The sequence below is a fragment of the Betta splendens genome, chromosome 21 (assembly GCF_900634795.4).
Source record: "Betta splendens chromosome 21, fBetSpl5.4, whole genome shotgun sequence".
NCBI classification, from domain to species: Eukaryota; Metazoa; Chordata; class Actinopteri; order Anabantiformes; family Osphronemidae; genus Betta; species Betta splendens.
The window spans coordinates 7511011-7527669 of NC_040899.1; the positions used below are offsets into that span (position 1 = coordinate 7511011).

At 45.0% G+C, this 16659-nt stretch overlaps 2 protein-coding genes across 2 annotated transcripts; one reads left to right on the forward strand and one right to left on the reverse strand.

Moving 5' to 3' along the window:
* Positions 1 to 227: 227 nt before the first annotated feature.
* LOC114847586 (immunoglobulin superfamily member 2-like) lies at positions 228 to 5503 on the reverse strand. Its single transcript, XM_029137500.3, has 9 exons — positions 5364 to 5503; positions 4402 to 4773; positions 3899 to 4315; positions 3411 to 3815; positions 2957 to 3328; positions 2476 to 2847; positions 1975 to 2391; positions 1237 to 1623; positions 228 to 1149 (listed from the first exon to the last, which is right to left on the reverse strand). The coding sequence occupies exons 1-9, from the start codon at positions 5419 to 5421 to the stop codon at positions 950 to 952; spliced, it is 3000 nt and encodes a 999-aa protein (XP_028993333.1). The 5' UTR covers positions 5422 to 5503; the 3' UTR covers positions 228 to 949.
* Positions 5504 to 6771: 1268 nt separating this feature from the next.
* Positions 6772 to 16073, forward strand: klhl6 (kelch-like family member 6). Its single transcript, XM_029137501.3, has 13 exons — positions 6772 to 6988; positions 7081 to 7396; positions 7481 to 7646; positions 8414 to 8863; positions 8961 to 9198; positions 9477 to 9679; positions 9822 to 10035; positions 10182 to 11199; positions 12656 to 12953; positions 13358 to 13638; positions 13719 to 13829; positions 14099 to 14143; positions 14444 to 16073. The coding sequence occupies exons 2-8, from the start codon at positions 7137 to 7139 to the stop codon at positions 10478 to 10480; spliced, it is 1830 nt and encodes a 609-aa protein (XP_028993334.1). The 5' UTR covers positions 6772 to 6988; positions 7081 to 7136; the 3' UTR covers positions 10481 to 11199; positions 12656 to 12953; positions 13358 to 13638; positions 13719 to 13829; positions 14099 to 14143; positions 14444 to 16073.
* The last annotated feature ends 586 nt before the right edge of the window (positions 16074 to 16659 follow it).

Below are 16659 nucleotides of genomic sequence, written 5' to 3' on the forward strand. Positions count from 1 at the left end.
TCTGCTTCCTTTGTTTTGATTTCATTACTGCCCGCCGTCCAATGTTGTAGAGGACGATGTTGTGGGAGAGATACAAAAGGAGAGTAAAAGGAGCCATGCTGTTGCTGCGCCTCCCTGGAGAACTGGGGGAAAACTGGTGCGTTATCGCATGATGGTGCAGCAGCCCCCGGGTCGGAGGCATTCAGGCCTCTGGCCGCTCAGCCGTTACGCTGTAGATACTGAACAACCCGCTTCAAAACATCACTGTCGTTGCTTTCATTTTAGGCCCAAATGTCTAAAAACCTGGTCGGTTTTGCAACACAAACTCACTCACTCACTCACTCAAGCCCACACACGCCCCTCGAGGCGCGGATGCGTCACAACGCTGTTGTAAGAAGTGAAGTGGTGCAACCAGGTTCAGGCACAGTATGGCGTCTATGACGTATCCTCAGTTGCAGAAAACCTTGTGCAACCTTTATCACGGCACGTCCATAACGAGGGCAAGGATCCTGTTTGTGGTAGCTGATCTTTTCGCTCGTGACCTTTTTGTTAATACAGCGACTTCGTCTGCAAATGAGTCACAGAACACAGACAGGAAGCCGCAGAGCACTTCCTGTCTGACACACCGCCGTCCAACTCAGAGAAGCTTCAGATATTCCCACACATCTGCGTGAGCTGCTCCCAGAGACGAGCTGAGCTGACACAAGTTGCTTTTGTCCTGTAGGTGAACTCGACAGTCCACCACGAGTGGTTGGACAAAAAGGGCCATTTTAATTAATTAATTAATTCATAAAACAAAGCCATCGCTAAAAAACAATTATCAAACTTTCTATAAAAAATGTATAAAATCTGTACACTTTAAATTATAAAACATCACTGCATACATTACTGTACAAGCACATTTAAAAAAAGCACTAGAGCCCCCCCTCCCCCGTCCTCCCCTACAGCCTCCTCTCCTGTCGGGGGAGGTTCAACCCTCTGCACCTGGTTTGGTGTCAAGAGGCAGTTGCTCTGCCCACAGAGACTGGGCTCCCTTCTTTCCTCCCGAGACGCTGCACAAACACATCTTGAGCGCCAGCCCTAATACAGCCAGCAGCGAGAGTGCAGTAACAGCGGCGAGTACCCCAATCCAGGCAACTGACATGCAAACAGCATCAGAGGAGGCCCGGGCTGCACAGAGGAGACAGACACACATTAATGAGGGATGCACTTGTGGAGGGAATGTGTTAATGACGACGTGCTGAAAGTGAGGCTCACCGTCTGTTTGGACATTAATAGTCAGAGACTTTGACTTCTCCACTGCAACCTTTCTCCAACTGCGGGACAAAGATGGCAGCCACTCCTCCACCTCGCAGAAGTAGAGGCCGCTGGTTGCAGGCCCTGGCATCAGGACTGAGAGGCTGAACTGGTTTGAGAGCGGGCGGTAAAACCTGAGCTGGAAATCCTTCCCAGACCTGTCCTGAAGGGTGGAGTCTCTGCGGGAGGTGAAGATGGGGCGTGGCTTCGCGTCGTCCCTGCTCTGCCAGAACCACGTGACCTGGAACTCAGAGTCGTTGCTGGACTGCCGGTCGATGTTACAGGGGATCGTGAAGTCGCTGGTCACGTTCATCTCAGACTCCTCCATTTTGAGGAGAAGGTTGTTTTCTGGAGAGGAAAAGCATAAAAGTGAAAAAAAAACACACTAAATTATACTTTGATTTTAAACAAACTAACCAAGACAACTTTCATTTGTTTTCATTTAAACTAAGCGATAGTGAGAAGTCTGAGGAAGCTGATTACGAACCAGTACAAACACTGACGTTAATAGAAGCAGTAAAGAGGAACAAATGCAGCAGAGGCACACAAAAATGTAGAAGCAGCACAAAACCACAAAACCTCAGGGCCAACATAGATAAACTGGGGTTTTGCTGATGCACAGTCATAACTCGTGTAGTTGCGTAGCACCAGCAAACTGATGAAAACTAACACGATACTGCTAAACTCGCCCGACTTTACCTGTAACATTCACAGACAGCTCCACCGGGCCGCCGCTGTCGGCCGCCTCCTGCTGCCAGACGCCTTCGGGGTCCTGCTGGTACAGCTCGGCGCGGCACTGGTAGCTGCCGCCGTCCCCCTCGCGGGCCCTTTGAATGCTCAGGAGGAAGCTGCTGCGAGCGGGTCGGGACAGATGGAGCCGCCCCTGCAGGCCGCGCAGCGCCTGGTTCTCCGGGAACCTCAGCACGCCCATGTGATCCAGCTCCACCAGGGAGACGCTGCTCTCGGAGGAGCCGGGCCCGGAGTAGAACCAGGCTACTTTGTAGAAGGGAAGCGGGTTGGACGGGTCGGAGACGACGCTGCACTTGAACTCCACGTCCTCTCCCTCCATGACGCTCAGCTGCTGCTGCTCCTTCTCTGCGAGACGAAGGTCGTAGACTGGAGAGCAAGAGGAAGTCAGTGTTATGTTAATGTGTTAATGAGGCCTAAACCCGATCCCATGCTGCTCCGAGAGCTCAGCACCTGGCTTCTGCACCACCACGGCCAGCAGGTTGGACGGAGGCAGCTTCCTGTGCGCGTTCTGCAGGAACACCGACACGCTGCACTGGTAGGCGCCCGCCTCCCTGTAGGTCGCCCCAGTGATGAGCAGGTAGTGGACCACCTGGCTCTTCTGGTTCTCCACCCGCAGCTGGTACCGCTGGTGGCTCCCGAACCAGCTGATGGAGCCGTCGAAGTACAGCGTCAGGATGTTATCGGGGGTGGTGCCGTCGCGCTGCAGGCTCCACGTCACGGTGACGGGCATGCGGGGTCCCGTGACCCGGCACATCAGCTCCACGTTCTCCCCCAGGGTCACTCTGCTGTTGCGACTTTTCAGAGACACCTTCGCAAACTTATCTGAGAGCAAATGTTAAAAGAAATCAAGAAAAACCCCAAAAGTTGCCATTAGATGCAAATAGTATTGATTTCATGCAGGCAAACGGTTGCATCAGTGTGTTCATCTTACCTATAGGAGTCACAGTCACAGTCTTGGTTTGTGACTGGCTGTTGGTCTTACTGTTGGTCTTCCATTCAGACACAGCACACTGGTAGACGCCCGAGCTGGACGGCGTGACCTCATCGAGCTCCAGGGTGAAGACGTCACCGGCCGGACGCTCTGCTCTCACCTTGCGGCTCCTGAACTCCGCCCCCTTCTCCGCCACTCCCTCCTGACTGAGGCTGATGACGTCGGCAAACGCGGCCGCCGGCGCGGACGCCGATTTGTGCAGCCAGGTGACGGAGAGCTGGCCCTTGACTCCGCCCACTTTACAGGTGAGCTTCAGCCTGTCGCCCTCGTTAACAGTGAAGTTGCCTTGCATTTCAACAGTAATCCCGCTTTCTGTAAAGAGAGGAGGAAACAAAATCCTACTTAATATATTAAACTAACATTATTCAAATAAAATGATCCATTCTTGACTGACCCGATGCAGAAATGCTGACCAGCTGGGGCTTGGAGTCCTGGGCTCCACCCTGAACAAAGCGTCCGTCCTGCCCTCTCTCCTGAGGCCAGGCTCGACAGGTATATTCTCCGTGATCTGTAGTTCTGACGGGCATCAGTACCAGACGGTAATCTCTGAGGCCGGATCGAGAGGCCCTGAGCTCGCCTTCATTCTCTCGGGACCTGTAGTCCGGCCCCACGCTCAGAACGCCCGTGGGGCCCAGCGTGGCCAGCGAGACGTTTCCCCAGAGCCAGGCGACAGAGAAGAACTTCTGCTCCAGGTCCGGTGTGTCGATGCTGCAGGTCAGGGACAGCCCCTGCCCCTCGTACAGAACCGACTGCTGTGCTGTGATCCTCACCAGCAGAGGCGACGTGTCTGACTCCACCTCTAGAAATAGAACAAATAATAATTTATGACAAATATCAAAATGACGTGTGGGAGGAAACATCAGCTGATTAATTGCTCCGAACCTCTGGCTTTGACATTCACTTGTGTTTCCCCTGACTTCTGGTCGGTGACACAGTACCAGGAGCGATCAGGGTCTTGGACCCACTCGTGAGCGTGGCAGTAGATCCTCCCGCGGTCCGACACCTGCAGCTCATCCATTTTCAGCTGATACTCAGCCTCTCCAACCTTATCCAACCGTATGTGTCCCGCTCGGAAGCGCGCGTCGAACTCCTGGCCCGCGCTCAGCACGAAGTCCTTGTCCAGAGTCACGATGGTCCGAGCAGCGTCTTCGCCCGGCGCCTGCAGGTACCAGGCGAAGGACAGGTGGGTGTGCTGGATGGTGTTGCTGGAGGCTTGGCATGTCAAAGCGAGCGGGTCGCCTTCGTTCAAGTCCAACGTTGCGGGTTCGCTTGATGAGACACTGAGGGAATTGTCCAGAACTAAGAGAACAGACAAAGACATGACGCTCACACAGCTGTTGTTACATCTAGTGGTTTGTAGGTGTAATGATGGCGTCTTACGGTACCTTTAACTGTGATCACAGCGCTGTAGGTTCCTCTGTAACTGCCTTCTTTGTTGAGTACAGTACACTCGTATTCCCCTTCGTCATCTTTCTGTAGGGTTCCTATTTTAAAGAGGACTGAGTTTGCGTTCACGTATTCCAGAGTTATGTCCTTGTTCCTCACGCGGTCTGCATACATGGCATAGGCAAAGAAGTTGTCTTCACTGCTGATTATGTTGATTTCAACTGGTTTTGCAGGTTTCTTGATGCGAAATTCAAACTGTTTCTGCGAGAGCTTTCTGGCGAAGCCGCTCACATTGCAGGAGATGATGAGGGGAGAGCCCTCCACGCGGTACAGAGGCCCCACCGGCACTTCAGTCATCACCTGGGCCTCTCCTGAGTGGAGTAGATGCAAAACACGCTTGATAAAGTCAGTTCAATCCTGCAAATGTAAGTGTTCGTCATGTTGCATTAGCGCAGGGTCCGGCCTTTGCATACATTAGGCCAAAGCACACTGCAAGAAACTCACTTTTTACAGTGTGGGAAAACTACATGACTTCATTGAGTGAGAACAGGAGCCTGTTCAAGCCTGTTGAACCACAATCGCTGAAACAATTCAAGTTTCATGAAGCCTAATAACTAAACTGTTGGACTCCTTTTATCAAATCTAAATAAACTAAAAAAAAATCACGAATTATGAGCCACAGACAAAACAAGTTTGATAACCATGTGCCATTTTATAAAATTAGTCTTGAAAACGATCAGATGTATACAGATAAGTTTACAAGTTAAACGCTTGTTCTAGTTAATATCTTTAGTCTTTTAATATAGTTATTTTCTTTGATAATAATAATAATTAGTCCTATGTTGAAATTGACACCAGCCGGGCCCTTTATCATTTCATCTCTATCCCGCTTCAGTTTTAAATTAAGTAGTTGAGATATTTTTTGCCACATCAACTCTAAGAATAAAAAAGAGCCACTTACCGCAGTCCATGAACACACCGAGCCAGAGAAGTAAGGTGGAGCACAGGTAAGGCTTCATGCTGCGTCCGCTTCTGATTCACACTGCGTTCACACCATAGCAGCTGTGAAGAGGCTCGCGGCGACTGACTCGCTTCTCTGACGCTGCAGCAAGAGGAAGTCTGAGGTGTTTCCTGCATGCTGCACCGCACAACATACGCATGGCCGACGCCACTATGACAAACCAGCACGCGCGGGTTGGAGAAAGGTAAAAAAAAAAACGCATTTCCGCCTTCACACAAACGGGGTGTGAACCTGGGATGAGAAACCTGAGAGAACAGGTTCAGGTGGTTTGACGCCATCTGGTCACGTGATTACATCAAACACCGTTAACAGGCTAACGTTAAATGTTATGTAAGATAATGTACAGGTAGATAATGTAACCATGTGCTTACTTGATTCTATGTAAATATTTCCCCACCAATTTGTTCCTTTGTCACTTAAACTATAAATGACTTCCGTATTTTTTCCAAATAAAAGTTCCATAATCGCACCTTAGCTTAGCCTTTATAGAGACATGGTCTAGCGTTGCTAGGAAACAGGCCGTGTCCAAGTTTGTCAAAACAGTCAAACAGGAAGTAAGTTGATTCCTAAGTTTCTTGTGTTGGTTCATCATCAATGACACAACATCGCCCCCCAGTGGAGAGGTTGAGACACCGCTGCGTCGTCACGGCGCTGTCTCGGCCCAGGCGTCCGGTTTCTGGCCTGGTGAGGGTTTAACATGATAAATTCATCATGTATGATTAAGAAAACAACCAAAAGGCTGCACATTTTTGGAGGATACGGCAGGACAGCTATGAGCTCCCCAAGCAGCTTTATTGGAGCTATAATATATAAAATGCAATTAAATAAAATATGATTGAGACAGAATAACATCTCTGAAAAAGTTAAAAAAAATTTAAGGGTATTAAATAATACAGTAAATGCATTATAGATGTAAACATAATAGATATCTGAACTGAAACAGATATTTATGTTTACATTATTATTACTTATTATTTTGTGTAGACAATGGAAATTAATCTAAATATAATAACAAAGACACTAAACTTGAATAGTATAAAAGTATAGTACCAATTAAGAAAAAATACAGTATTATTATGTAGTAACAAAAATAATGGAAAATCACAATAAAGTAGTAATGATGTAATAGAAAATGCTATAAAACATTTAAACTTGTGACCCTTGTAAAACATGGCGGCTGGTTTAAGGCCGATTTCCACCTGCAGTCCTGTAGAAGCAGAAGCAGGGAGGAGCAAGAGTGACACTACACTGATTGATCTTGGCACTACACACACGGTCACACTCTTCTTTTGACTGAACCCAGTTCTGTCCCAGTCAGGAGCATGGAGTGATGTCCAACAGGTGACCGTGAAACATGAAGTGAAAAACGCATGCTTCTTAAAGCGTGTGTGCAGCATGTGACCACTTCTGCGCGTTGGCGTCCGACGGAGGCCAACGCTGTGGTTGGAGAGAAAAAAGGAAAATCTGGTAACTTCGGGGAAACGAGCGCAGCGCTAGAAGAGGAAGTGTCTAGAAACGAGCAGCTACATGCGTGCTGCATGTTCCTCATTGAAGAGGAATAGGAAGTATGAGCGGCACAGGAAAAAACAGAATCCACAGCGCAGAGCAGCACGACTGTTACAGGCAGAAACCGCAGGGCTTTCTATCTGTACACCAGCGCAGGTGCACGTCGCGGCAGCGCGAGCCCCCGCCGACGGGCCCACGGCGTAGAAGATGAGCGACTCGCTGGAGAAGACCACGGACTACCCTCTGCCGCTGCCCGCCGATGGGCCCGGTCCCGACGAGGAGGAGAGGGGCCCCGCGGCGGCGGCCGGCGAGCTCCACTGGGAGGACGGGGGGCTGCCGGCCGATTTACAGCGAGGGATGGAGGCCCTGCGCGAGAACCAGGAGCTGACCGACGTGACGCTCAGGGTGCAGGGACACGACTTCCCCTGCCACAGGGCCGTCCTCGCCGCTGCCAGCGAGTACTTCAGGTAAACGCACCGCCGGCGCCGGCCCCCGTGCGACGGCGATGGGGCCCGCTGGTCACGAAACCCGCGTCTGTGTCCCCCGCGCAGGGCCATGTTCTGCAGCGGCCTGAAGGAGAGCCGCGAGGAGTGCGTGGAGATGAAGGGGCTCGACAGCGGGACCATGCGCGCGCTCCTGGAGTACACCTACACCAGCCGGGCCCTGCTCACGCACGCCAACGTCCAGAGGGTCCTGGAGGCCGCCAGCCAGTTTCAGGTGCAGCTCCGCACACACTGGAGAAGATGCTGAAATCTACCTGTTACTTATGCTTAGCTGTGAGTGTTAGAGAAAGTTTGGAGGTAAAACATTTTAAACAGCAGCTCTTTAGCTCAACTCAGTCATGTGCGAATGACTTTCTACCTTTCTGACTCAGTGCAGTCACGTAAATAATCATGTGATAGTTTAATAGCTGTATCAGCAGAAGAGAACAAAGCTTCTTGTTTTCAAAATTTCAAAATTCCCAGCTATAATGTATATAATGTCAACTTTATTATAGTTATTTATTTTATATAAAAACACAATTTTGAGTTGTCCTGAAGTATCGATACAGAAATCTTTTACACATTTACATTCCAGAAAACATAGTCTTTCATCTTCTCTATGACATCATTTAAAATAGTCTGTAAATTGTTTTTGCCACCCGCGAGGCAAATTTCTCGAAGAGGGAAGTGAAAGTTGTTGTTTACACTCAGGATCAGTTTTCCATACAGGCCCAAAATTAACTACACAGCTGTGCTGCAGAGTAACAAACCGGACACGGGTCGTAGATTTACATCCTAAAGACTAAAAGGTTAAATCACTGTGGATTCCACCTTTGGACACAGATTGGTTAGAAACTTTAGTTTTTATTATTGATGCAGGTTTATTTTTTTAACATTTGATATTATATGATTCATTTTTTGTGTCATATGTCTTAGATTTAGTTTTGCTAGTTCTGAAGCTTGTTTTGACCCCAGTGGTGTGAAACCCTCTGTTCCTCGTAGTTCCTGCGCGTGGTGGACGCCTGCGCTGGCTTTCTCAACAAGTCTCTGCACCTGGAGAACTGCGTTGGGATCCTGAATTTGGCTGAAAGTCACGCCCTGTCGGCCCTGAAGACCAGGGCCCAGGACTTCATCACCTCCGAGTTCTCCAAGGTGGCCCAGCAGCAGGACTTCCTGGAGCTGCCGGCCGGGTCGCTGGAGGCCGTCCTGGAGAGGGACGACCTCGACGTGAAGTGCGAGGAGTGCGTTTTCGAGGCGCTCATGCGCTGGGTCCGAGCCCGGCAGGACCAGCGCCAGCCTTTACTGGCCCGGTTGCTGTCGCACGTGCGGCTGCCGCTGCTGGAGCCGGCGTACTTTGTGGAAAAAGTGGAGGCGGACGACCTGATTCGCTGCAGCAGTGAGGTTTATCCTCTGCTGCAGGAGGCGCGAACCTTTCACCTCTCGGGGAGAGAGGTCGGTGGGGTCGCCGGGGGCAACAGTGAATTCTCTGTGCATTTAGCTGCATTTTTAAAGGTTAATGTGCTCACGACGCTGTCTGACGTGTCTGTAGGTCGTCTCTGAACGAACCAAACCCCGAGTGCAGCACTTCCTGTCCGAGGTGTTTCTGATCATCGGCGGCTGCACCAAAGACGAGCGCTTCATTTCCACGGTGACGTGTTTGGACCCCCTGAGACGCAGCAGACTGGAGGTGGCCCGGCTGCCAATCACAGAGCTGGAGGACGAGTCCCAGAACAGAAAATGGGTGGAGTTTGCTTGTGTCACCTTCCGCAATGAGCTGTACATATCTGGTGAGAAAAGTCCCAAACGTTTCATAGGAATGCTCAGTTTGTTGAAAGAACCGCAGATTGAAGGAACATTCAAGTTAACCAAACAACAGGAAGCTGTGAATGTCATCTGTTGTAACTGCTATTGTGGTTTTAGGTGTTTCCCATCTCACGCTCTCACACTGTAACTACTGTATGTTCAGCAATACACACAGTATGAAAGCTCAGACAGCGTTGTTGGAAATGATCTGCGATCTTCTTGGTCGAGGTGATGATTTTCTATAATGGTCTTGTTGCTGCAGGGGGTAAAGAGACGCAACATGAGGTCTGGAAATACAACGGCGCCGTGGACAAGTGGATCCAAATCGAGCCCATGGCCACCGGGCGCTGGCGGCACAAAATGGCCGTTCACGGGGGGAAGGTGTACGCCCTCGGTGGATTCGACGGAGTTCAGAGACTCTCTAGCGTGGAGGCGTACGACCCCTTTCACAACCGCTGGACACAGGTAAACACATTATAATAGTGTTAACTCACAGCCAATGTGATTAATGTTGGGCTACGAAGCTTTTAACCAGGAGACTCCAGACTTTGTTGCAATGCCAGCTCAGCCGTACTTCATTGGAGCTTCCTGCTGCCTGTACTTGCAGGTCACGCCTCTTGCGGTCGGCGTTAGCTCCTTTGCTGCTGCCAGTTTTGACAGATGGATTTATGTGATCGGCGGAGGGCCCAATGGAAAGCTGGCCACGGACAAGGTTCAGTGCTGGGTACCTGAGGCCGACTGCTGGGAACTGCGGGCTCCTATTCCAGCAGAAACCAAATGCACAAACGCTGTCACGTTCAAGAACTCCATCTATGTAGTTGGTAGGTTGATGTGTTTTTGCCTATTAATAGAAGTGCATTATTTTATTCATAATTCTGGTTAATCTAATGTTTAATACAAACTATCACAGTACTTCCTGCATCAGATAAGTAATAAATGTGCTCATGTCTGTGCTGACCACCTCTAGGGGGCGCCATGCATGCCATGTACTGCTACTCGCCTCTCTCGGACTCCTGGGCCCTCGTGACCCGTCTGGGGGAGAGGGCGAGCTGTGCCATCGCTGCCTGTAACAACAAACTATTTATCACCGGGGGGCGAGATAACAAGAACCAGGTCATCTCCACGGTGATGTGCTGGGACATAGACCGGGGGGTTCTGACCGAGGAGTGTGTTCTGCCTATGGGAGTGTCGCACCACGGCAGCGTGACCCTCATGAAGTCCTACACACACATACACAGGATCACACCGGCCTCAGAGGTCCAATGACACGGACTGTGGTGGAGAGGACTCGAACGGGAAATGGACAGTTATGTGTGGGACACGTCACAATATGTGACCACAACACATTTTATCTTAAAAACGTTATTCTTATTTGGTGCTTCTTCTTTTATGTCCTAAATTGTTCTAAAGAGTCACACTTAAGATTACGTTTCAAAGGAAATAAATTCAGTGAAGGCTGCACTAATAAAGTTTTTGTATGTCATGCCAAACCAGGAAGTCATGATACTCAAAAAACAAAAAGTTTGTTTCTTGTCCTATTAGCTAAAACCTCTAGGGATGTTCTGTGTAAACATAAACTAAGCTAATCTTAATTCAAGTAAAATACATGTTGTAGCATGTTTTATTTGATCTACTGAAAGTATTCAGAGGTTATTATCGTGTCGGAGTTAGATAAGTTGTTATAATTAATGAGGGTCACTTATTGTGAAAACCACATCCGGAACTCAGGTGAATGAAACACGCTTTCTTTGTTTGTGTGTGACTTTACGTTCACTTTCACTTTGTGGTGCGTCTCTAATGTTCCTGCGCGAGGCATTTGCTTTGAAAAATGCTAGAAATAATGAAAACTAACAACTTGGAATTATAGGAAGGACATTTTGTTGCTTTAACTTTAGCCCTGGAGTGAAAGTTCAGCCTCAGCTGCACCTGCGAGTCAGAAATGACTCGTCTGTATTTCGTCCTCTGTATCGTTTGCAGCTGCTCAGGTGAGTCCGTCTGTGGGCGTCGTCCTCATGAGTATATAACTTCCTATGAAGTTCCTCCTCGCATTTAATGATTTAGTACATGTATAAAGTACAGCTATGGCAGCGCTAAATGTTTATACACTGCAATTATTAATTAGCTAATATGTATGTACCTGCTATTTTTACTGTTTTGCCAGTTTGTAGTAAGCGGGTGATGGGGGGAGGCCTATTTTCGTTGACCGCTGTATTATACCGATACAATACGTTACTCTGGGGACTACTGGACGACGTATTTGAGTGTCATTATTAATGGTTAAAATAATAAACGGAATACAAATTAATTGAAACCGAGTCCGTCAATATTTGTACGGAGCGCGTCGGACAAGCTTCCCTCAATCAGCCGCTTGGCGACTCTGGAAATATAGGTATAGAGTGGGAGGTCTCAAGTGGGACATCTCTTGTGTCTACATCCGCTTCACAGGGCACAACCATTTTTATGAGGAAATAGTCATTTTGCATATTTTTCTATAATATTTTAGTATAAATTTCACTGTAACATGTCAATAACGTCCAAAATATGTGATCTACTAGTTCAACATCTGCTCCAAAATGTGTGTCTACATCTCCTTTCCTTCTCCTATCAAAAATATTTATTAGTTATATTATTATCCACAGAGAAACACAATTACACACCTTTGATTAAATAACATTTACTTGACAATAAAACATGGACAGTGATCCCGAACAACCACGTATCAGCGAGGTTTTGATGGTCAGTCTGCTCTGATGCAGTTCTCACATACAACTAGCAGATGTCGTTGTTCTGACTGTGTCAAATGGTGTCGAGCAATGTGTCGACTTCAGCCCAACTGTGTCATAGTTGCTCAGTGATTCATGAGGCTTCGATTTTGCCATCTCTAGTAGACACACATTTTAGAGGTTTTGAACCAGTAGGTCATATGGTGGGGGTGGTATTGAAATATTACAGTAATATTTATACAAAAATATTATAGAAAAATATGCAACATGACTATTTCCATATATAAATTGTTGTGCCCTGTGAAGGACATGTAGACACATGATGGAATGTCTGTTTAATGTCCAACGTCAAACTAACTTCACCGCGGTCAGTCAAAGTTACTCTACATGTCATTCGGATCTAAACCAGTCGTGTTTGTGTCACCGCCTTTGAAAGAGAGAAAGCTTTTTGTTTTCCTGCATGTTTAAGCAAAGGCGTCAAGAACATCACTTAGTATCTGAGTGACAGCAGATTCAATCTATGAACGTTTAGTGCAATGCTACAGACCAAGAGACTTAAAGGTATAATTGTATAGACTATTAATACTTCAGCTATTGTTAAATTAATTATTAAATTAATTATTTAGTTTTTCTTATAGTCTTTTTGCAGAAGTGCTGATTTTGCTGCCACAACATTTGTCTTTTCAAAAAACTGTCTTGTTCATGTTTCATCTTTTAGTTTCTGGGCAGTCTCTTACATACGGTCTCATCGGACTGAAGGTCACTTTGCAGCCAGACGTCACTGGGACTAAACAGCCGGATAAAATTCTGTGGATTTATAAAGGCAACAAAGTGGTGGAGTTTGACGGAAGGAAGCAGCAGGAGTTCGGTCTGTTTGAAAACCGGGTCACCCTTGACTGGATTTCTGCAGAACTGAGTATCACAGGCCTCACACTGAACGACAGTGGAGAATATTATATGGAAGTTTACACAGACAAAGAGTTGAAACGGCAAAAAATTGTATTTGGAGGTTTTTGGTAAGTATTTAGTTTGAGCTATTTGAATTTAAAGCTTGTTCTAAACATTCATGACATTGACGTCAACGCTCCCTTTAAGCAGCACGTGTGTGCAATTCTGAAAGTTTAATTTATGTTGTCTTTTATTTGGTATTCTAACACAAATGTAAATGCTGTAATTTGACAGCATTACTTTAACAAACCATGCAATTTAGATAGATGCAATTCTGGCGCGACCACAGGGTACATGTCTGATGTCGCTTGCAGTGGTCCAAGGGATCGCTCAGGGTTTGTGTGTTTGCTCAGACACACGAAAAATAGAGGCAACATTGGTTGATGTGAAGAGTTTTATAAACTAAGGTTTTATTGGTGGCTTTCACATTAGTTGAAGGACTTTGCTCTGCTCTTCTTTTTGGCAAACACAGTGTTTGAGTTACTCTGCCGTCTTTTCATTGCAATATCATTCATTCACATTCAACATGTGAGAGGAGCAATGAAAGCAGCTCTACAGATGGAGAGGAGGCAACGTTGACCTGCTCGGTGGAGTACAGACAACCTCAGAACTTAACGTATGAATGGATCTACCATGGCCCTGGTCAAAGGTTGACAGTACCACTAAGCAATAAAAGTACAGAATATACCTGTATGGTGAGAAACCGTCTGAGCAATGCAACAGCCACAGTCACTGCCAAAACCTGCTACCCTGGTAAGTCAGCCACAGTACAGGGTCCTGAATGTAATGGAGGAAGAAGCTGATCTACATTTGATGCTTGTGTTTCCATACAGATGAAGGTGTCTCTACACTGATCATGGGCCCAATTGGTGCAAACGTTGTAGCACTATCAGTAGCAGCAATAGCAGTCGTTGTAGGCATCATATGCTACAAAATATATAAAGGTACAAATACAAAATCCTCTTTAACCTTCCTTTGTGTCTCCAAAGCCATTTATTAATTGGACTGATGATGAACTGATAACTAGCTTTGCTTTATCTTGTCACTGCTTTTATTTTTTAACCACTGTGAAAAATTAAATACTTCATCATAACTGTTATCTTTTTGTATTGAAGGTTTCCAACAATATAACAATTTAAATTTACTAATCTTAGTTTTTATGCTTTTGGAAAATACAACATAATGTTTCTTTTTTTTTTGTGCTTGGTTCCAGCCTGTTTCACAGGAGGTGTGGAAAACACATCAGCTGAAATATATGGTATGATTTTAAATATTATCAGTGACCAGTCTCATCTTTAAGGCTGAGCATAGACAGCAGCAGATTACTAAACTATGAAGGAACTATGTTAAACAAAAGATTATTTGATGAGGAAATTGCTTAAAACACAAACCACCAAATTGTTATGCTCTTTATTAGCTTCTTTGATCTGAGGAACATAACTGTAAAAAGCTAGAACCAAGTAGTAGTAGTCACAGATTTGCCCAAATTCTACTACTCAAAGGTCAGTTTGTTCAAAATTCAAATATATCCCATCATTTATATTTCTGTTCATTTCAGTTTTGAAGAATGGAACAGCACAAAACAAAGAAGAAAGAAGTCCTATGTACAGGACACCTCCTGTTCCAGGAGTTGTTCCTCCTCCTGAGGAGCAATTCGAGCTCCTGAGCAACAATAATACGACTAGTGACCTTGAGAGAAGAGACACAGAGTTATGTGAACCTGAGCTTCAATTAAAGGTTAGACCACAAAACATTACAGACATTAGTTGTGTGTAGTTTAAAGGGAGCTACAAATTAATGATGACAGCTTTTTATCATTTAGTATTTTTCAGGGTTTGTGAGAAATCAGTGTTAAGGAGCCTAAGAAATCTCATATTTTGTGTAGTTACTATTATATTCACAGAGTTTTTAATAATCTAAGTAAATACAAATCATTGCTTACTTGATTTGGGGGATTTGAGGGTTTTCAGCTCTGAATATGTGTTATGTTCTACATTACGTTATATTTATTACTACCACAAAACAAGAGTACTTATTGTCATCTATAATAATATTACATTTTGGACATTGCCTGCTAGTTTATTTTATTTACATCTATAATTAATTTACTAAGCACAGAATATTATTATTATTTGTAACATGGTAAATTGCAATGTCTATGCTGACATGTTTAATTCAATTTCATTTACATAGCGCCAAATCACAACAAAGTTATCTCAAGGCACTTTACAAGGTAAAGTTTAAGACAGGGGTGCTCACACCTTTTCAGCATGCGAGCTACAGTACGTATAAAATGATCAAGTCAAAATGTACGTTGCATAACCACATTTGCTGCACAACGCAACATAATTAACTATGTACATATTTTTGCCGTTACCCAAGTTCACTCTGATGAATTGCACTAAATTGAATCAATCAGGGATGCATAGTCTGGACAGTAGCTGCTGACAGCCAACATCAGGCACATTTCCAAATGTTCATCAGTCATAGTGGAGCAGTATTTGGACTTAAGTATCTTCATGTCAAGTTCTATTTTCTGTGGGAATTCGGTGTTGTATGTTCTATGAACAGTTCGCAAAAGGCTGCTCCACATTTCCGTTCTTTGGTGTTGCGATGGTAGACTGGCATATGAGGCAAACACAGTTTGAAAATGTCATTGTGAAATTATGATTGATTGTGAAAGGTGAATCAACGTTGAAGGGGCAACATTGATTCAACATTGGTCAAGTGTTGATCAAACGTTTCACTGTTACATCAATTTCACAAAAACAACTGACAATATTTCAACATTAATTTAAAAGTATTTTGTTAACCTTTTTACAACCATCAGTATTTTTAGAATAACATTGTTTCATCAATGTCACAACAATAACTGAAGATGTTGTTGATTTGGTGACCCTCATGGTGCTGTGACGTGTTCAGGTGTTACAAACCAAACTGGCAAAGACCATTTGCTCTTCCTGCTCTGAGGTATCTGGGGATGTATAGTGTATAGAACACAAATATTCTCACCAATAGGGCTCAGAACTAAAGTAGTTAGCTGTAAAGGTTAGCCAGTGTACAGCGTTAGACTACTGCATGTCATCACAATATACTGTATAAATGAGTTTTTTGAATTGTCTTTTATAACCTGTATTGGACCAACGTTACAAATTCTGATTTTAAATAAAGAAAAGAATACATTTGCATGTTTTTTGTTTTTATGATGATTTCAGTGGTCTGGTTTAATGATGAATGAATTGAATTAGGAATTGGTGATACAATTTTGCTTTGACTTAAGAAATTGAATAAAATCATTGAACATAACATAGTTGATGATATTATAACTTCTTTTGAAGTTAAATCAATTTGGTAATTACTGCACTGCATGTAAACCTTTAAGTGGAGTAGCCTAGCAGACAAGTTAATACTATTAAAGATTTCCTGTTAAATGAACGTTGCATTTAACGTCAGTCAGTCATTTTGTATGTCATGCTGAACCAGGAAGTTATGATGAAACTTCATAACACATGTTTACACCCTATTTTAAGAACAGCAGCAACAACAAAAACAGCAACAACAAAAACAATTTGCCTTTATAGTTAAAATCTAGGAACTTTATGTGTAAACAAGCAATAATAATAAGCAAATCTAACATTAATTAAAGTAAAATATATGTTGCAGCATTATTTATTTGAACTACTGAAAGTATCTAAAAAGGTAATTATATTGTATCTGCTAGAAATAATGGAAATTAACAACTTGGAATTATAGGAAGGACATTTTGTTGCTTTA

Bases quoted from the DNA above. Each gene is read 5' to 3' on its own strand.
- klhl6 (XM_029137501.3), top strand. From the start codon at position 7,137: ATGAGCGACTCGCTGGAGAAGACCACGGACTACCCTCTGCCGCTGCCC. The intron at 7,647-8,413 runs GTGCAGCTCCGC...TGTTCCTCGTAG, and splicing joins AGGCCGCCAGCCAGTTTCAG to TTCCTGCGCGTGGTGGACGC. The intron at 9,199-9,476 runs GTGAGAAAAGTC...TTGTTGCTGCAG, and splicing joins CAATGAGCTGTACATATCTG to GGGGTAAAGAGACGCAACAT.
- LOC114847586 (XM_029137500.3), bottom strand. From the start codon at position 5,421: ATGAAGCCTTACCTGTGCTCCACCTTACTTCTCTGGCTCGGTGTGTTC. The intron at 1,624-1,974 runs GTAAAGTCGGGC...TTTCCTCTCCAG, and splicing joins GCTGTCTGTGAATGTTACAG to AAAACAACCTTCTCCTCAAA. The intron at 1,150-1,236 runs GTGAGCCTCACT...TCCTCTGTGCAG, and splicing joins TATTAATGTCCAAACAGACG to CCCGGGCCTCCTCTGATGCT.